The sequence below is a fragment of the Helicoverpa zea genome, chromosome 4, assembly GCF_022581195.2.
Source record: "Helicoverpa zea isolate HzStark_Cry1AcR chromosome 4, ilHelZeax1.1, whole genome shotgun sequence".
Taxonomy (NCBI): domain Eukaryota; kingdom Metazoa; phylum Arthropoda; class Insecta; order Lepidoptera; family Noctuidae; genus Helicoverpa; species Helicoverpa zea.
In genome coordinates this window covers 1,094,333-1,115,421 of record NC_061455.1, presented here as the reverse complement: position 1 = coordinate 1,115,421, position 21,089 = coordinate 1,094,333, and the positions used below count along the sequence as shown (strand labels likewise).

The 21,089-nt window shown below is 37.1% G+C and overlaps 2 protein-coding genes across 2 annotated transcripts in view; both read right to left on the bottom strand.

Annotated features, from left to right (window-relative positions):
- Nucleotides 1–190: 190 nt before the first annotated feature.
- LOC124630132 (cell wall protein RBR3-like) lies at nt 191–7,800 on the bottom strand. The gene is made up of 6 exons (XM_047163868.1): nt 7,688–7,800; nt 5,909–5,960; nt 2,910–2,975; nt 1,616–2,741; nt 1,061–1,386; nt 191–500 (listed from the first exon to the last, which is right to left on the bottom strand). Exons 1-4 carry the CDS (start codon nt 7,718–7,720, stop codon nt 1,837–1,839), a joined length of 1,056 nt encoding a protein of 351 aa, XP_047019824.1. The 5' UTR covers nt 7,721–7,800; the 3' UTR covers nt 191–500; nt 1,061–1,386; nt 1,616–1,836.
- Nucleotides 7,801–14,090: 6,290 nt separating this feature from the next.
- LOC124630000 overlaps nt 14,091–21,089 on the bottom strand; it is a 29,232-nt gene continuing 22,233 nt past the window's right edge. Inside the window, exons 2-6 of the mRNA XM_047163703.1 lie at nt 17,588–17,798; nt 16,866–17,004; nt 16,490–16,604; nt 15,194–15,447; nt 14,091–14,932 (exon numbers count right to left, since the gene is read on the bottom strand). Of these exons, the coding sequence (XP_047019659.1) occupies nt 14,644–14,932; nt 15,194–15,447; nt 16,490–16,604; nt 16,866–17,004; nt 17,588–17,798 (1,008 nt within the window). The 3' untranslated portion in view covers nt 14,091–14,643. The remainder of the gene's footprint in view (nt 14,933–15,193; nt 15,448–16,489; nt 16,605–16,865; nt 17,005–17,587; nt 17,799–21,089) is intronic.

Below are 21,089 nucleotides of genomic sequence, written 5' to 3'. Positions count from 1 at the left end.
TGAAAAGTATCGTGAACCTGTCATTCGAGCCGTTGTTTATCGATTATTTTTAACCGACTTCCACACAATATGTTATCAATTGGCAGACAAAAACCAGTACTTCAGTTGCTGATTTTCCGTGAAAAGCCCGAGTCATCATTACAAATTGGATGAACTATAAATACCCTACCTCAGGATAAGAAAAGATTGCTTTACAATAACATAGTTTTTATTTCACATATTCCGGTAGACGAAGCAAAAACGTTGGACATAATCCGACAAGTTTACCACAGTTAATTCAGAATATTACAGTAATTCGACAAATTGCTTTGGAGACTGATATATTAGCGCGAGACGCTTTCAAAGTAAGGGATACGCCCCGTTCATATCATCGGAGTCTATTTCGAGGAAAACCGGCTGGTTGTTCAGATTGCAGGAGCAGTAGCACTTTCCTTTAGGAGTCCCGTCTTCCACCACCAGCAACTTCATGTCCAGGTCACCTCCAACTGCTTGCTGTAGCACTGTGGAGTACAAAAATGTCTGAATATTTTGAAAATTATTTCGCGATAATACCTACGTTTCTGAGCTACGAACTTAATTGTAGCAATATACGTATTAGTTTTCCTAGTGTTCTTTAAAATTAAATGATAAACAACCACGGTGATTAAAAAAAAACTAAAATATAATACATAAGATTGAGATACTGCCTTATTTGGGAGTCAAGTCTTCCATCTAAATATTCGTTTTTGTGCTGCAAAATTTAACGTCGCGTCGTAATATAAATATACCGGTGAGGTTTTCGCAATACTCGGTGTCTTTCCTCAACTAAATACCGATCAGAAGTATGCACATGTGTTAGTACGGTAGACTGCACATCAGTGGTAACTGTCATGCACCTTAACTTAATAGTAATAAGTACGATTTTCCTATAAAACTGTTACCACTGTCATGAAGTTGACTGTACTTAAAATTGGTTTCTGCGCAGCCACCCGCGCAATGTTCCGTGACAAAAAGTTTAGCTACATAGTTTTAAATCTAAATTAGAAATAAGTTCACCTCTTTTGTGATAATGTTCACCTACCTTATGTTAACATGGAAGATACCGTCAAGCATCACATGATTAAAACTGCCATACACAGCTTGGACACTTGACAAATTCTCGAAACATAATCGTATCTTGTTTAATACGAAAATGGTCTTGCGACGTGCATATGAGCTGCTGAAGATTAGAAGCTGCCGAAGTTGATGACAGGAATCTTGATTTGGTTGAAGTAATTTGACACCTCTTTCTTATTAAGTACATCGACATCTTATGAAGCGTCGTTACATCAATAAAACTCGTGTATTACTTAAGTTTTCAAAATTGTAAGGTGCATTATAGCGTTATCCCAGCTCTTGTTAGCCTTATAGTTCGGCCATTCAGAGAATGCGTTCCTGACACGTCGCGATTGAACTGACGACGTAACTTTGCAATGGCGTTGCAGTTACGATAAAAATATTTTTGCTGGTTGTTTACCGTTTTAACAATTGAGGAGCATTAAAACAACATTATTATATCAATAATCAATGAATGTTATTACGTCGTCAGTTCAATCGCGACGTGTCAGGAACGCATTCTCTGAATGGCCGAATATTAGTAAGTTCTTTACATTTTCCCCCAGTGACATAAAGTAATTAAATTGGTGCAGCAATTTGCTTTTTTAAAGTAGATACTTTCGACCATTTCATAAAGGTACTGTTTTCACTTTGCTTGAAATACTTGACATTGTGGACAATATTCGCAAGTTAACGGTGGTGTCTTGTCTAGATAAGTAGCTGTTATAGTTCGTAGTCAAGATTTTTATAAATTTTGCCGTTTCAAGCGGTGTCCGAAGATGCATTATCCGAGCTGGAAGCTGTGTCCGAAGATGCATTATCCGAGCTTGAAGCGGTGTCTGAAGATGCATTATCTGAGCTTGAAGCGGTGTCCGAAGATGCATTATCTGAGCTTGAAGCTGTGTCAGAAGATGCATTATCAGAGCTTGAAGCGGTGTCCGAAGATGCATTATCAGAGCTTGAAGCTGTGTCCGAAGATGCATTATCCGAGCTTGAAGCTGTGTCCGAAGATGCATTATCCGAGCTTGAAGCGGTGTCCGAAGATGCATTATCCGAGCTTGAAGCTGTGTCCGAAGATGCATTATCCGAGCTTGAAGCGGTGTCCGAAGATGCATTATCCGAGCTTGAAGCTGTGTCCGAAGATGCATTATCCGAGCTTGAAGCGGTGTCCGAAGATGCATTATCCGAGCTTGAAGCTGTGTCCGAAGATGCATTCTCCGAGCTTGAAGCGGTGTCCGAAGATGCATTATCAGAGCTTGAAGCTGTGTCCGAAGATGCATTATCCGAGCTTGAAGCTGTGTCAGAAGATGCATTATCTGAGCTTGAAGCTGTGTCAGAAGATGAATTCTCCTCATCGCTTGTAGTAGTGTTATCACTCTCAGCGGTGCCTTTACCCCTTCCTGTTATTGCTTCTCCAACAGCATTTACATTGCTGCCAATAGCACCCAGCGCGTCTCCAACAGTGCCTACCGTGCTGCCAACAGCACCCAGCATATCTCCAACAGCATCCACGGTGCCTCCTACTACCTTCTTCACGTCATCTTTGACGTGTTGAACAGTTCCTGATACAATATTTTTTATCGGTAATAACGATTGCTTCTTTCGGCTATTTGTTGAAGCGGTGTCAGAAGATGAATTTTCATCGCTTGTGTCGTCCTCTGTCACGCCTGAATTGAAGTCAAGTAATATTAATTACACAGACAACACTGAACATTGATGAAAAAAAAGCTCCTAAGCTGTTGAAAACGTGATTAAAGTTTTATTGATAAGAAATAATAAATTGTAAGCAATAAGAATAAGTAAGTTGTAAGCGATTAAGTTTGAATTTTTTTTACCTGAGTCACCAGCAGTTTTCACCCATTTTGAGATTAGGGAACGCCTGTTTCTGTACTGTACTACATCTATAACCCAAATTATAAAATTAACATTAGTACCTATACACACCAATATAAATTTTCTTCTGTTCACTTTCTGAAATTGGAGCCAAGACCAACGTGGGTTTTAAAACCGTTTTAACAATTTGCAAACAATTTTCGTCTTATCATATCAATAAATATATCTTGAAAAATAAACATTATAAGTAGATTAGGTAATGTTTTCCGCTAAGACGCACCACCTTCGCTGGTCTTTACCAACCCTTATTTTCAATTACTTTTCTACTGTCTCATACCTAATTATATTATTTCTGTTACAGTCGTATTTGTTGTTTGATAATATTTCTAGGAGACCTAAATAAATCGACTCCCTTAAGTCACATTAATAATGCGAGATATTTGTAATATTGGGAAGGTTTTACAGCAAATTGCTGCTTTTACTTCTCACTCCAAATGTCGTGTTACATCTTCCAAGGACGATAGCACCGCGAGTAATATCCATCGCTTTGCTTATGTGCAAGCCATTATTTAAATACATAGTTTATTAGCATTAAGTATTTTTTGTCTTTGTCGGGTCGGATTATGAAACCGACCTTATTCTTATAGGTATGTATTAGTTCATGTACTCGTACTGACGTATATTATTGACAAGCACACTCCCCGTAGCTATTCTCCTGTGACATTCTGATATCTTCTTGTGTGGGTTATGTGAGGCTCGCACAGTTTGGTCCTCCGAGCCGGATTTTGATCCATTCTTGTTTGATGTCCTCAGGAATTGGATCATCCCATGTAATCCCTATATACCACAGCTTTTGAAATAAGATTTTTGTTTTTATTGTAATAGGTGCTAAGCAACCCAGTGGACCAAATAATTAGATTAGCTTAGATGTCTTTCTTCTTCACAGTAAGCCCTATCTTCACACTCGTTTTGATTTTGTTGAACAAAGTGAGGTCATTTTCATGCAGCGATCTTTATCCACGCTACTTTATTTTATTATTCAGTTGTCAATGATAGATTAGCAATAAAAAATGTTAGATGGGCGGTATTGGTAACCTCAGCATCCTCGGCTAACTTTAGATGATATTCACAGCATTGTTTTACAGCTTTAGAGCAATATGTTCAGGTGAAATCATTATCTTCATATCTGGTAGTCGTGATGAACCTCAAGGAAGTGTAGGTACTGCAACATTCCTGGCAGACTGCATCATAAACATCAGCGCGGCAAATCATGTCCGACAGCATTTGCAAAAGACTGAAACGAGTAACTGAGAAAGAATTGCCTGACTGAATGATCCCAGGCAGGGAAAATAAACCACACTTGAAACCGCTAGGTCTAGAAGCCAGTTTTTTTACAAGAGTTCCTGAGGAAGACGCTCATACAAAAATATCAAAGGTGAAGCACGAAACAGCTTCTCTCGTTATAAGTATGAGTGTTACAAACACTCCCAAACTGAAAATTATTAGTTGATGTGGCAACTCTGCTGATGCTGAAGTAGAACAATTTTCGTATTGGAAAGGTGAATTCGCCGTATGACAAGCTCCTGAAGTAAGCGACTGAATAGGCAGGTCGTCTAGTTGGAGGGAGAGATTCACAAAAGTTACCTACTTTATAATCCCTCGTGTATGTGCGCTTGACCGGGATTTTTCCACGGTATCTTTTCTTTTATGAAATGAATCTTGAAACTTTCCTCTTCTTCCTGCCCTGTTCCAAATTAGGAATATATCGCAATATATTTTCCGCTATTTTACTCTGCAAATGACTTTGGCTCCTCCTCCTGATGTTAACCCTCTTTGGGAATGCAATTCTTCGTAATTTTCCCTCTACCTGAGAGTTGACCCACTTGTGCGGGATATGGACTGGATCCAAAGTTCCCTTAATCATCTCTTACGACACCCACGGCATAATATGGATCAGCCCTATTCAAAACTGGAAACTACACAGCAACAAATGAATCTTGAAACCAGGCTTTTCCAAAGTTAATTTGTGTTCTTAAAATATTTTGTACACTCTGGCTGGCGGCGTCACTTATCAAGATTGAGAATATTTTACAGAAGAGAATTCGATTTTGACCAAGATGATGAAATCCCACAAATACTCCAATCTACCTAAGTCAAATGTTCTCTAAGTCCTTATAAGTCACACAGTGACTCCACTAGAAATCAGAATATACTTATAATGGACCAACCAACCCGCAAGCGTAGTGATTAATGCTTAATAGGCTTCTGTGTAAGATGAGACCTGTGAGGGACGCTAAAAAGGCTGATGATGATGCTGCAGCCGTTTTCGTTAAGGAGATGTGAATGCCAGTTATGCTATGCAACATCTAGACCAGCGATATCCCAGCGAGGAATGGGAATTTCAAATACAGAACAGTATATTTAATCCATCATACAAAAACAAAAAAAGGGCTCAATACAGCGTTCTTTCGATTACTCGAGAGTAATTTTTAAAATCCTCTTGCTTTATCAGGAGAAACTGAACTGAAACGAATAAAGAAAGGCTTCTTCATATTGTTACCGACGACATCGTTAAAGTTTGGAGGACCTAACAAATGTTTTTAACCCATGTTTCTTGATCTGTTAAAACATCTTGGCTTACTGTAAGGTAAGATTAAGATTACTGATTACTTACCTACAATGATCCATAGATACAATTAAATACCTTACTGCTAATTTCTATCAACGATCTGTCTGTGATTGGACATCATTTAGATGACGAAATCAATTTCTAATCGCTAATGAACTGATCGATCGGTTAGGTATAGAAATCCATGATTGTAAAGCGTATAATTCTTCAATTTCAATATAAAATTAAAAACATTTTGTAATACAGAATTTTATCAAGTTAGTAAGCGAAAAGTTAGTTATTTTGTGAAAAAAGATTTTTTTTTAAATTTAATTTTAAAATGTTTATTGCACTCTCATTTTAATGTAGGTAAATATTGTTTTAAATTCATACCTTGGTCTGCGTTGGTGCTACTCGCTACATCTCGCGCATACGCTACTGCAGCCTAAGAAAACAATACATATTTTTTTTTTATTAAATTACAGCTTCTAGTAAAAGGTAAACATATTTATTCATAGAAGAACCGACTACTGTAACATTCAAATAACAATAGTATAAGTAACACGAAGCTAATCAAAGGTTTTCATGTGTAAGAAAAAACAGAAAGCCATACAGATTTTAGGATCACTAATATCACATACGAAATTACTAAAAAATCTAAGAAATTAACTTTGGCACTACGCACTTTTAAAGGGACATAAATTGGTGATGACGATCACGATTTGCGCAGTCATTTCGTAAAACGAAATTACAACTGTTCAAACATACGTGCGCTATAAGTAGGCTATTTCATATGAAAACTACCAAATTAGCGGCTAATAACGAGTTTACTAATTTTGTTAGATTCTTGATTAAAATGTAAAATACTAAAACTAAGCTTAGCATTGAAAATAAACTTAAATCTACGAGGATTATAGTCATCTGTGGTATTTATCTTTCGAACTTTTTTGTACATGATTAGTTTGGTTCACTGTTTTATATACTAAGAAACTAGACTACAGATTTACGAGTGCCTAGGAAACTGCATTTACGCTCTTATTTCATAATGCATATAGGTACTTAGGCATTGGTGATATCACTACCTAATGAGATATAGGGATAGAGTTGGCATTTTCAAAAGCAACTATAGTTCGGCCATTCAGAGAATGCGTTCCTGACACGTCGCGATTGAACTGACGACGTAACTTTGCAATGGCGTTGCAGTTACGATAAAAATATTTTTGCTGGTTGTTTACCGTTTTAACAATTGAGGAGCATTAAAACAACATTATTATATCAATAATCAATGAATGTTATAATTTTGTGCCAAACTGAGTGTCAAATAACTTGGTAAACAATATTTTTCTAAATCTATACTGCGCTATTACAAGGTTATGTCAGCGGTTTATATTTTGTAGTGCTGTGCTAAAAATAACAGGCAAGTATCGTAATCTGTTCTTATACAGTTATAATATAAAATAATACGTTTTGATTTTCTTTTTAAGAATTGGAAAATAATGGACTATAAGACTTAATTATAACGTTTATGAAATATAAAAATAAAACTATGACCAAACCGCATTTTTATACTTAGATTAAAAATGGTAACCCCAAATGGCGTTATGGGCCGCCATTTTGTGACGCTAAAACAGTCGTCCGTTGTCGTTTCGTGCGCATAGACCACGTTTTTCAAGTGTTTTCGATCTGTTTTTATTTGATTACCCGGCTTTTGTTAGACCGAGATATCAGGATTGATTCTGTTATTGATAATAATATAATTATACATGTAGGCGAAGATGATGATGAAGACACCACCTCCTCAAGCAAATCGGAGTCTGATTAATATTCTGTTCGCACATTCAATTCAATGTACTTGTAACAAAGAATAAATAAAACAATTTTATTATATGAATATTACCTTTTTTTGGTTTCCACTTAAATAACTAAAATATAAAACAAATGATTCCGCCAATTTAAAACGAAAATAATCTTAAAATAATGCGGCGGTTCATTTTGAAGGAACGGTAACGAACTCAGTGTTATGTTGTGCCCATCACTAGTCGTGACTAACTGATAGGTGTCAGGAACGCATTCTCTGAACGGCCGAAGTATAAAAGGTGACATGTTAGGTTTTCTCTAGTAAGAAAGTTAAAGTTATAACTAATGAAAACAATAGTAAAAAAATGTACTTACAATAACAACAACCAACAGTAGAACAGTCTTCATTTTTGAAGATATAATATCTTAAGTTGTTGTAAAGTCCCGTAGCTCGGTGATCAAGCAAATTGTACCTTCGTTCGGCATGTGGGGCCTTTTATACGAACACCATATTAGTTTTTGACTACCATACCAACTGAACAAATAATAAGGAAAAAATTAATTAATACTTTTAGTTATTTACCCAGTGCAAGTTATACTTCCTGAAGGATTGGTACTTACAGATGGTTTCAGTGTTTGTAATAACTACTGCGCGAAAATGCAAATAGGTATGCACTTCTGTTTCGAGATGTTATTATTATAGTTATGTACGCGTTTATGAAATTGTTCAAGGAATTTTCTTAATTTCATCTATCCACTCATTTGACTTAATTTTAATATCTTTATATAAAAAAACAACATATAAAAATAATGTTCCAAGGACATTATTACTAGTTTTGAATTGGTCATCATGAAGTCCACTCTAAAGACACATGGAATTGTTGGTTTTTGGTGATTTAGTGAGTTGTAAACTATAAAACACTTCACAAACAACATATGAGTAAAAAATTATTTCACAAAGACTGACCAGTGTTACCATGGGGTAATAGGGTTGCCCGGGTAACTGGGTTGACAAGGTCAGATAGGCAGACGCTCCTTGTAAAACACTGGTACTCAAGTGAATCTAGTTAGACTGGAAGCCGACCCCAAGATACTTAGTTGAGAAAAGGCTAGGCAGATGATGACAAAGACTGACCTGAATTCAGTACTATTGCTGACTGAATACACTCGCCCCTAAAAATTACGCACCAGTGGATACCACGACCATCTTTGTCCAGATGACTACAAATAAATTATTTTTTGACCTTTCGAATTATTGGACACACGATGGAAAGTCAACTGTCGCGAACAGTGTGGTTTCAATCTATAGGTACTGCAGATTTTTAACTGACTTCCCAAAAAGGTTCTCAATTCATCGGGATCTCTTTATTTATTATTTTTTATGTATGTTCACCGATAACTCGAAGATGTCTGGTCAGATTTGCAAATTTTTTTTTTGTTTGATAGGGTATACCTTCCAGGTGGTCCCATAATCACCAGGTTAGGATCTGATGATGGAAACCCTGAGAAATCGAGGGCAACTTTCGAAAATTGTAGGCGTTCATAGGTTAACAACTTGACAATAAGGTGTACGTCTGATAACACTATGCAACAGTGAAGGTTTGGAGCTGACCTGATGATGGAGACGAGAGAAGGTCGAGGGAACTCGACAACTGAATATGTAAACTACCTCGTGTTTGGGCTTATATTATTCATATTGATGAGAACTTTCCACAAATGCGTATAATGACAACTATGCTTGTTTCTGAAAAGCCAAAAACACTGAAAAGCAAAAAAAACTATTCTTAGGTGCATCGGCCTAGAAGTCGGTGGCGTATAAACTCAGGAACATCCATTAGACACTGACTTCTAGGCCGATGCACCTAAGAATAGTTTTTTTTTGCTATTCAGTGTTTTTTATGCACACGGATTTTAAATACACAACACACATCATCATACTCCGAGCCTTTTTCCCAACTACGTTGGGGTCGGCTTCCAGTCTGACCTAAATACACAACACACAAGGAATCAAACTTCCACATAAGTCTTATTAACAATGAGAAAAGTATTACGCAATCACGCTAGAAAGGCTGAACCAATTGAGATGAAATTTGGCACAGATATATTAGTGCCCAGGGGACAGACATAGGCTACTTTTTATTGGTGTGATTTGAGTAGTTACCTACCAGAATGAGAGTGAAACCGCGGTTTAAGCTAGTGAAGAATAAGCTAAAATGATATATTTAGGTGCACAGTGCATCTGTATAAATATGTATCTCTGGAGACAAAATAATAAATGAATATTTTGTATTTGCTTTTTCCTCTCTTTTTATTTAACTGCAAGTAAATATTAAGTTGATAATGACAGTTAAATGTTTCATGCTACGTGTTAAAATTTTATAAGCTGGGGAAACAGTTTTGCGTCATATTTCTTTAAGTACTTAGTAATTTTATACTTCATTTATCATCTAGTCTTTGAGAACCAATGTTGTGTAGGTCGGTTAAGGCTTGTTCCCCTTTACTCTTCTTTTCTGTCACCAATTTTTTATACATTTCTTCCACTTGTGTCCAAAACTTTGCAGGACAAATAAATAAAAATATATCTTCAAATTCCTTCCACATAGCTCCAAAGGGTTTTGTGTATCGTCAGCCAAATATCAAAATCTTCATATCTTTTGGAGCTACGGGGGAAGGATTTTATTATTTTTAAAGAATTTTTTTTTTTCGCTTTGGACCCGTTGGAAAGGAATTTGTGGAGCAGTTGGGAACAAGCCCTTAACTTTATAACCCCATGCACATTGTAGACCCGTCTGGTAAATTAACGTTTTTAGTTTTTTTTTTTTTTAACTTATTGAATACTATATACATATAGGTATTTTGGGATTTTTTTGAAAAAACTTAACAAAATGATGTTCAGGTAGGTATTTATTCAGTTAAAATAATGTGTGTTAAAAAAACGTAAGTTATATGTTTTAAAATTGTATTTATTTACAACTTAATACTACAAATATCTAATATTATGCGATTTTAATACAATTTACGGAATTTACAAAATTAAGCAACTAAACTTAGTACCAACCTTTATGTATGAGTAGCTATGCAAATCCTTAAGTTTTTCAATTGCACTTAATACGTGAAGATATTTTAAAGAAGAATTGTATATTGTTTTGAACGGATTACCTATAAATTACCGTACATTAATCTCATATGTATCAGAAATATGACAATATATCTCGCAAACATACGATACAAACATACACTGAAAAGCAAAAAAAACTATTCTTAGGTGCATCGGCCTAGAAGTCGGTGGCGTATAAACTCAGGAACATCCATTAGACACTGACTTCTAGGCCGATGCACCTAAGAATAGTTTTTTTTTTGCTATTCAGTGTTTTTTATGCACACGGATTTTAAATACACAACACACATCATCATACTCCGAGCCTTTTTCCCAACTACGTTGGGGTCGGCTTCCAGTCTGACCTAAATACACAACACACAAGGAATCAAACTTCCACATAAGTCTTATTAACAATGAGAAAAGTATTACGCAATCACGCTAGAAAGGCTGAACCAATTGAGATGAAATTTGGCACAGATATATTAGTGCCCAGGGGACAGACATAGGCTACTTTTTATTGGTGTGATTTGAGTAGTTACCTACCAGAATGAGAGTGAAACCGCGGTTTAAGCTAGTGAAGAATAAGCTAAAATGATATATTTAGGTGCACAGTGCATCTGTATAAATATGTATCTCTGGAGACAAAATAATAAATGAATATTTTGTATTTGCTTTTTCCTCTCTTTTTATTTAACTGCAAGTAAATATTAAGTTGATAATGACAGTTAAATGTTTCATGCTACGTGTTAAAATTTTATAAGCTGGGGAAACAGTTTTGCGTCATATTTCTTTAAGTACTTAGTAATTTTATACTTCATTTATCATCTAGTCTTTGAGAACCAATGTTGTGTAGGTCGGTTAAGGCTTGTTCCCCTTTACTCTTCTTTTCTGTCACCAATTTTTTATACATTTCTTCCACTTGTGTCCAAAACTTTGCAGGACAAATAAATAAAAATATATCTTCAAATTCCTTCCACATAGCTCCAAAGGGTTTTGTGTATCGTCAGCCAAATATCAAAATCTTCATATCTTTTGGAGCTACGGGGGAAGGATTTTATTATTTTTAAAGAATTTTTTTTTTTCGCTTTGGACCCGTTGGAAAGGAATTTGTGGAGCAGTTGGGAACAAGCCCTTAACTTTATAACCCCATGCACATTGTAGACCCGTCTGGTAAATTAACGTTTTTAGTTTTTTTTTTTTTTAACTTATTGAATACTATATACATATAGGTATTTTGGGATTTTTTTGAAAAAACTTAACAAAATGATGTTCAGGTAGGTATTTATTCAGTTAAAATAATGTGTGTTAAAAAAACGTAAGTTATATGTTTTAAAATTGTATTTATTTACAACTTAATACTACAAATATCTAATATTATGCGATTTTAATACAATTTACGGAATTTACAAAATTAAGCAACTAAACTTAGTACCAACCTTTATGTATGAGTAGCTATGCAAATCCTTAAGTTTTTCAATTGCACTTAATACGTGAAGATATTTTAAAGAAGAATTGTATATTGTTTTGAACGGATTACCTATAAATTACCGTACATTAATCTCATATGTATCAGAAATATGACAATATATCTCGCAAACATACGATAATAAGATCTACCTACCTACATGTATAAAATTATTCTTCCTGCCCATATCTAACAAATAAATGATCTTGAAATAAAAAAAATAAATAAGCAATGGTAAGTAATCCTTGAAATTCGGAAATACATAGATAGTTACCTACATAATATTTAAGAAATATTTCCTTTGAGACTCGGCTGCAGAATAGGCTAATTTTCTTTACAACCAAAATTAGCGCAACAAGACAGCGAAAACTTATAACAAAACAGACAGACTAGAGTAACCTACTTTCGTACTAATAAGTAAATCTTATAATAATATTAAGGAAAAGGGTTCACATACATGCCCTTTTAACTAATTTCAAAAAATATGATACTGACTCATTTTAGCGATATGGCACAATCTACAACTTTGTATAAAAAACACTGGCTTCATTCTTCGTTGAATTCTTGGATAACAAAATATAAAATAATCTTACGGTCAGTTGCATCATTTAACTATAACGATAACCGAACCATTTTCAGTTGTCAAATTGGCCGATACGACCAATGGGCGGCAAGTACATCATCCTCCGAGCCTTTTCCCAATCATGTTGGGGTCGGCTTCCAGTCTAACCGGATTCAGCTGAGTACCAGTGCTTTACAAGAAGCGACTGCCTATTTGACCTCCTCAACCCAGTAACCCGGGCAACCCGATACCCCTTGGTTAGACTGGTGTCAGACTTTCTGGCTTCTGACTACCCGTAACGACTGCTAAGGATGTTCACTGACAGCCGGGACCTACAGTTTAACGTGCCATCCGAAACACAGTCAATGGTGTCTAAGATATACTTAGAAAGTACATACAAACTTAGAAAAGTTGCATTGGCACTTGCCTGACCTGGGATCGAACCCGCGCCCTCATACTTGAGAGGTTGGTCCTTTACCCACTAAGCCACCACGACCAATAGGCGGCAAGTACACGGCTGGTTATGGTTTGGTTAGCGTTACGGTTGTATAGTGTAACTCACCCTTAATTAAAAATTTTACAGTTTTCCACATTTTTTTCAGGTGTTTTTTTTTGTTTTTAACTAAGTACCTACAGAATTTTCTCGAATGTACCTACTTAAACTTAATTTAAATATATAATCGTAATAAAATAACATGCAATAAGCAGTCTCATTTAAAATTCACTTGCACAAACAGGTGACATGAAAAAAAAAAACATTTGCGTAAACATTCAATTTTGATCAGTAGCTCATGTGACTTTTACTGAAAATTATTCTAACCCCGACTTTACACTTGTAGTAGCTTCCGTAAAAATGCGTAACTTCCTAAGTTGTACTTATCTAAGGAATTAAGTTAAGCGTAAGTTAATTACGCAAGCTACATACATCAGAAAAACTTACAACTGTAAAGACGGTTTGTTGAAACCATTAGCTTATAAAACATAAGAGTTTTACAAGCACATGGTCAAATAATACGAGTATATTAATGATTATATTTTTATAACTTAATCTTCGCAGTATGCACAGTTTAACGGCCAGTTTCTTCATCAAAAGTTAAAGTTAAAGTTATGGCTAAGGTAAAAGTAACGGTCAAATTCGTTTTTTCAAGGCTAAAGTGACAGCAAAACTAATAGAAAAATTGAGTTTGACCGTTACTTTTACTTTAGACATTACTTTAGCCATAACTTTAACTTTAACTTTTGATGAAGAAACTGGCCGTAAATAATTCATGAACTTTCATGGCGCAAAGGGCTGGCTCTTATGAAACCTATTATAGCAACAATGCTTGAATGAGGGTTTTTTAAATTTTTTCTGCCACCGGGTGGCGCCACGTATGCGTCTGGTCCAAACAGCTGTCAAATAGTATGGAATTGTAGGTGCCGAACTTATTGTTTATTGAAATTCTGTTATATTGGAAGTGTTATTGATTTTATTATGGACTACGGTCAGAATAAGGTTTCCGAACTAAAAATTGAGCTAAGAGAGAGGGTGCAAAAGTCACTGGTACTAAGGAAAAGCTTGTTGAAAAAATTGTTAACACAATATGATTTAGTTTTTTTTATTTACTCAACCGCAATAGTAAAACAATAATGCAGTGCTTTAATTATAAAATAAAAAAAAAAACACTAAAATCGTTCACTATTCATAGTAAAGATAAGCACTTTGACAGTTACCTGGACCTGACGACTCTGTGCTGCCACCTCGTGGACGCCATTTTAGAAAACCCTCATTAATTCTGTAAAAGGAACAGGATTGATTTCTCTTCAAGTTCACATAAACCTCTTATTGATATACTTCGTCAGTTGTGTTTAAAATAACCGCTTAAATCAGCGGTTTTTTATGTATGTACTGCAGGATATACTTTTGGCCTAAGTTCACCAATAACATAAACGACAGTTTTCTTAAAGCAACTGTTAACTGTAAATTCTAAAGTTTAGTCAGTGTTTTAAGAAAAAAGTGACGTTTATGCTGTCAGCGAAAATGGGCCTTACCTAAACGACCTGTAGATACAGAAATCGTTTTCAACTATTGTCAATAACATGTCAATTTCTTAAAACCAAACCAATACTTGGCATTTAAAACATACAAAAACATCGCGAGACTGCTACGAAAATCTCCTGTTTGCATAATACCATAGAATACCTAACTCCTCACGGTCATTCCCTCACACCACCATAGTTTTTTCCTGATACCTTCCTCTCGTATGGAACCTCATTCTCCTGTACCTTCTGATGGGGCACTTGCCCACAGACTTGTCGTAGGGTCCGTACTCGCATGCCGGGGTGGTGCAGTCCCCTCGGGCGACACAGACGCGGTCCCGGAGCCCGAAGTGTTCTCTCCCCTTGGCGAGGTACTGACAGTCGCGGCGGCGCGCGGAGTCAGGCCAGTCGCACACGCATTGGCAAGGCTCGTTGTCTGTCATGCTGGCCAGGAATAAACCTGGGCATGTGCATCTGCAATGATAAGTTGGTGTTGAGATTGTGGTGTTCTGTTTCCCTTGTCTCAAGAAACTACTTCGCAATAAAAGCCAAACTACTGTCGTCCTAAATTAATAATGGGTTTAATTAAGCACGGAAAGAATTTTCGGGTTCGATCATTAGTTTTGTATTTTTTTTTTTTTTTTGCAAAATAGGTGCAAACAAGAAAGGAGCATAACACATTTTCAAACTGTGATATACAGTTCACTAAAATAGGATAGACATTTCAATAGCTACCTGCGCAACTGAGGAGGCGCAGTAGGTTCATCATCTTTTCCCAAATTGGGTTCCTCAGTGGGGGTTCTCCAGTCGTTCTGGCTCTCCACCATGACTCTTCGCGAGGGTCTCTCGAGCTCCTCCTGACTCTCGTAGTTGGGCTGCACCTTGGAGGGGATGGTCATCTGCAGGGTGTCCCGGGAGACGCATGCGCAGCGCGTGTGGTTGAAGAACTGCATCTTCACCACGCTCATTGGCCCAATTGCTTTGTGGAGCTGGAAGGAGTGAATGTCATTTTGGTTAATAATTGCTTGAGTATTTTTTTTAATTTTTAGTCTAAGTATATGCCTCCTATTTACTTTTCATTTTGTTGAGGACTTGAGTGGCAGCTTACATGACAATGGCAGTAGGCATGATCTCATTTAAGGCCTATTCAGACCTAAGCGGCATTCGCTACCGTCTGCGGCAGAGAAAACCCTGTGGGTATGCGGTAATATTACTGTTCAGACCTAAGAGGTATTCGCTACCATCTGCGGCAGAGAAAACCCAGTGGGTATGCGATAATATTACTGTTCACACCAAAACGGATTTCGCTATCCTTGTGGGTAGAATAACGCGCGGTAGTTGAGTTTCGCTCAGAGAGGTAAGAAATTTCCGCGGAATAAGAATAAGAATAAGAATAATTTATTGTTTATAAATTACAAGCAATTGTTTTGATTCCTGAAACTTACACTAGGATTCCCTGTGTCGTAAGTTCCAGGCTCATTCGTTGTCACTTTTACAATTCATTTACAGATTTTGAGGTACTAAAGAGGAGACAGAATTTCATACTATACATTAATACACAAATCATATGCTCATCCGTTACAATAAATCACATATAAAGAAAAAACAGAAACAAAAATAGTAAGGCTTGCAGTTCGGTCTTGAAAGAATGTTCCTTATATATAGGTTAATACAAATTTTATAAATACATAAATATAGTGTAATTAATTTGTGCAATATGAATAATGCGGAGTGAGTGGCGGCGTCCCATAGCGGCAGTGAATATCGCTCAGGTCGCTCTAGCCGCGTTACTTGATACTAAATACCTGAGCGAAACCCGCGCGGTATGTACTTCTACCCACAGCGGCAGCGAATATCGCTCAGGTCGCTCTAGCCGCGGTACCTACCTGATACTAAATACCTGAGCGAAACCCGCGCGGTATGTACCTCTACCCACAGCGGCAGCGAATATCGCTCAGGTTTGAATAGGCCTTTAAGGAGAAATTGAAGTACTCAGTGGTAGCCTACAAAAAAACTACGAAATATACTTACATAGAAGGGCAGGACGACACTCTTGCCTTCGATGGGAGCGCACACCTCGCTCTCGTTGACGCAGCAGCCGGAGTCGGGCGCGCAGCGGTGTAGCTGCACGCATGGAGGCAGGTATCTGCAATTGTGCACCAGACAATTTTGGGATAGTGGTCCAAAAACTCTACGCATTACTACGTATCTCTATTAAAATATTATGAGGGTGGTCAAGCAAAATAATCGGTCACAATTATTATTTTTTTGAAACATGAAGGAACTCATCATAAACCCTTCTACCTAGGAACATCTAGACATCGAGAACCTGTCGGGTCACCCTGTATTTATTTTGTATTTTTAGGTTACCTTGATACTTTAAAACTAGTGATAACTTATTACACACCTGGTGTCAGCAGCTGGTGCCAGCTGCCTGACGATGAGCCAGCGCGGCTGCGGGTCTACACACTTGCCGTTCTTCAGCAAGTCGCTCATGCTGCCCATTGCAGCCCGGCGCAGTGCTGCACGCTCCACCGGCGTCATTGCTAGAACATTTACATTATCGTTGATATCTGACACTTACGTGAATATTAGTAATTTAAATAAAACTACTTTGACGGATTTGATAGCGGTTTTATTAATATTATTTAATCCCGACGTTTCGGATCCTTTACAGCATCCATGGTCACCGGCGTGCTTTATTTTATTGTCAGCTATTTCCGAAAGTAATAAGTACAAAAACGTCCATTTAAAAGAAAACGGTTACTTTTTCAATTCAAAGTGAAAATTCATTGTAAACAGTTGTTTAAAGGAAAGTAACATTTATGTTTTCGGTGAATTTGTGACTAACATATTTGATTGATACTAAACAAGTATTTCAAGTGTCTCCACGTTTATGAACATTATATTAATTAATATCTACGGTATTTACAAGTTACCTACTTGCTCAGCGAATGCGACAAAAATCCTTTGAAACACATTGAACGAATTAAACAATGCTGAAGCTTCCAGATTGGACGGAATTCAGCATAAATCCAGGTAAAAAGATCAATATCAAACCTTCACAACACAGTTCTGACTAATACAACTGCTTATAACTTCTTAATATTATAAATAATAGGTACTCACGGTCTTCCAAGATCCTGGGCCTCGCATTAGTAGCCGCGATGGTCTCCACAGCAGACACCACGACAGTCTTCACAGGTCCCGTCCTGGTGAAGGCTGAAGGCGTCACCCCGAGGATCTGAGGCTTGGAGGTGGAGCTGGAGTCCGTCAGGTCATCAGAATCCCAGTCATCATTGGCTTCGTTACCATCCATTGGGTAGTCGCCTGCAAAATCCTGGAAGTGAGAGGGACTTGTTATATAGCTGTCACGTACAGTCAACTTCAGGTCAGTGGTAACAGTTTTATAGGAAAATTGTACTTATAACTATTGAGTTAAGGTACATGACAGTTACCACTGATGTGCAGTCTATTGTACTTAGGAAAAGGTGTGAAGTACTGCTAACTTAATGGAGGATTTTTAACGTAGAACCACAGATTATATAATAGTTACTACGTAACAGATAAATCACTCCATACAAAAAAGTCTATACCTACTGTTATAAGCACCTACAAGTTCCCCAACTACCTACAAATTCCTATCTGCGTTATAAAATGAACCTTAAGGGTCAATTCCCACTGAAAGAGCAGCGGCCGGCAGCGGCCGGCAGCGGCCGTAATTGCAAGGGATTGAGCGCGAGCGCGGCGGGCCGCGCGGCGCCGCGCGGCGCCGCACCGCGCCGCGCTCTTACATTTTCCGTGCTCTTACGGCCGCTGCCGGCCGCTGCTCTTTCAGTGGGAATTGACCCTAAAAGCTCGAGCGCTTGATTGTTATTCCAATGCGATAGCGCACAGTTCAGTGACCGCAACCGTGCCGTGGCCGTGCTTAGGGTTGCTTCTTACAATTTATTAATATTTAAATAGGAAAACAAAGTTACGCTTATTTTAAGAGAGCCATTTTTAAAACTGAGTTTTTAAATAAAAAGTAATATCAAGAATATTTTTCTTTAGTTAACTATTGTATTGCCTACTAAAATGGAGTATGGGTATATATTACTAACTAAATATTACCTAATACGTAAGCATAGGTAAGTACTTAAGTAAAGCTTTCGTCAAAATCAAAGTCGGTTTCCAACTATTTTTCGAGCACAAGTGCCATACCCCATATGGTACAACTCCGTCGAGTGTGTTGATACATACCTAAAATTGGTTTCTGCGTAGCGACACGCGTAATGTTCCGAGTTGTCATTAAGTTGGAACTATACCTACTTACACTCGAGATGTGTTATGAGCTACAAAACTCACAATACAGTTCATATAACTACGTAGGTATCTAAAGTAAAATAAGTACCTAATGATCTCTGTTGTTAAAATTATAAAGTAGAAATGTATTAATTTATAAAAAAAAATAGAATTACTAGATAAGTTCATACATATAAAATGTTTCTAAATCTTACAATAGTAGCATATAAACCAACACAACTCAAAATAATCCATCAGTTTGTGAGGTAGCTTAAAAAACCTAATAAAAACCAACAGCATAACATGCCATGAAATAAAAATAATAATATTAGAGCGTGCGCGGCGCGTGTGACTGTTGAAAGCCCTGAGCCGCGTGGGGCTACCGGTAACCCAGCGAGCGGTAGGCATTTATCGCGCGCAAGTACGTCGAGTGACAGAGGCCTGGTAGAACTGCGTTTATTCATTATACATTATGTAGAGCCTTGTTATTAGCAATGTTTAAGATAGTGTTTTTACCCATATTATGCAATTAGTCTGTAAGCGTTCTTCAAAACTAGATAATAAAAAAGAAAGCCAGATCACTGTGTCTAAAATACACCACCAATTTTGCGACAAAAACAGAGTTCTCAGAAACATATTTTTTAGAAATACATGATACCTAAGAAACTAGAGTCAACAATATAATTAAGTAATAACATAAACCCACAAACTACTATAAACAGGCAATAAATCCACCAGCAGTCTAAATTCCAATTTGTTGTAACAAACATGAGCATTCAACGTTCATGTACAACGCATAAATGCATACAATTTGTAGGACTAGACTGCATACTAAATAGTCGGCCGACAGTTGACTCAGTGGGCAAGAACTTTTTATAAAGATCTTGATTCCAGTCGAAGTTTTCAGTCGGTCTGATACCTAAAGCTAAATACCTGGTCTTTGTACTAATGTGTACACTACCATTCATCTTCATACAGATATGAGCCCAGGCTGTCGTTTAACATCATTGGCAGTCGTCACGGTTTTTGAGAAGCCAGCCGTAAGTCTGACAACCAGTCTTACCAAGAAGTATTGGGTTGCCCGGGTAACTGGGTTGAGGAGGTCAGATAGGCAGTGCATGTAAAACATTGGTGCTCAGCTGCATAAGGTTAGACTGGGAGTCGACCCCAACATACCTAGTTGGAAAAAGGCTCGGGAGATAGACTGACGTGTGAGCCCAGACAAACTATCGGCCGACTAAAAGTTTTTGGTCTGCAGGTTCTCTATAGCTATAAAAGGCGACGCATCTAACGCACTCGTAAATTCAGCTGTCAATTTGTTCGTTCACATAGTTTTCACATTCAGTGACCTAGTTCACTGAGTGGTTAAGTAAACTGTTCGCTATTTACGACCGGCGCTCTGATATTTCTACCTCTGTGTTGTCATATAAATTAAATTCCCTTAGTAATAGCACACTTTGAATATATGCAGTAATTTTCCCGCGGTATAAAACATAGCCTACATAATATGTTACTCGGGAAGAGTACTCTTTCTTCTTTCCAACAGTGAAAGAATTTTTTAAATCAAAATACGTTCCTCTGTCTTACCGAAGATAGATTTCTAAAGTTAAAGTTTTTATTGTAAACGCGTATTTATATTACATAATACATAATATTTATAACTTTATGGTTATTTCTTCACGGGCTAACAGCTGCTCGGATTTCGATAAAACTTGGCAGTATTAGGTAAAACTAACCCATCAGAATAACATAGGTACTACCTAATTTTTATTCGGATGCTGGAAATTGTTCCGGAAGTAATAGCTCAAGAAGCGAGCGAAACCGCTTACGGAAGTAAGTAATTAAATAAAATTAAAATCTTACAAAAATCTCATGTATATTTCGTACTAGTCTTATTTCAGTATTCTACAGTGCAGTTACTACAAGATGCCAGTCGCGGATACAATAGATATCTGGCACTCATTCAACATTCAATTCATTCTCTACTGATAGATAATTATTTACACTGACAGCGTTTAAAATTAAATAAGTACTCAAACATTTAAATCGGCTCAAACACTTGTACTAATTGATGAATCTAAAATAAAAACTTCCAGAGGAAATATTGCTTATTTAATTTATGTAAGCCTATGTAAGAATTTATTAAATAAATGATGAACATAAATGAATGTCCGACACTTCTTTAGGGATGATTTATATTAGGCCGGGGCGTGCCTTGTACGTGGCTCGAACGGGGCACGGACGTGAAACGTTACATACCTACATTTTGTATGAAGTAAAAGCCCGGCCGTGGCCCGTCCAGGCCGCAAACGACGCTCGTCATACAAAATGTATGTAACGTTTCACG

Coding starts and splice junctions, on each gene's coding strand:
- LOC124630132 (XM_047163868.1), bottom strand. CDS start 7,720: ATGAAGACTGTTCTACTGTTGGTTGTTGTTATT. Junction 5,961..7,687: donor TACTGTTGGTTGTTGTTATT/GTAAGTACATTT, acceptor TTGTTTTCTTAG/GCTGCAGTAGCGTATGCGCG. Junction 2,976..5,908: donor TAGCACCAACGCAGACCAAG/GTATGAATTTAA, acceptor TTTGGGTTATAG/ATGTAGTACAGTACAGAAAC.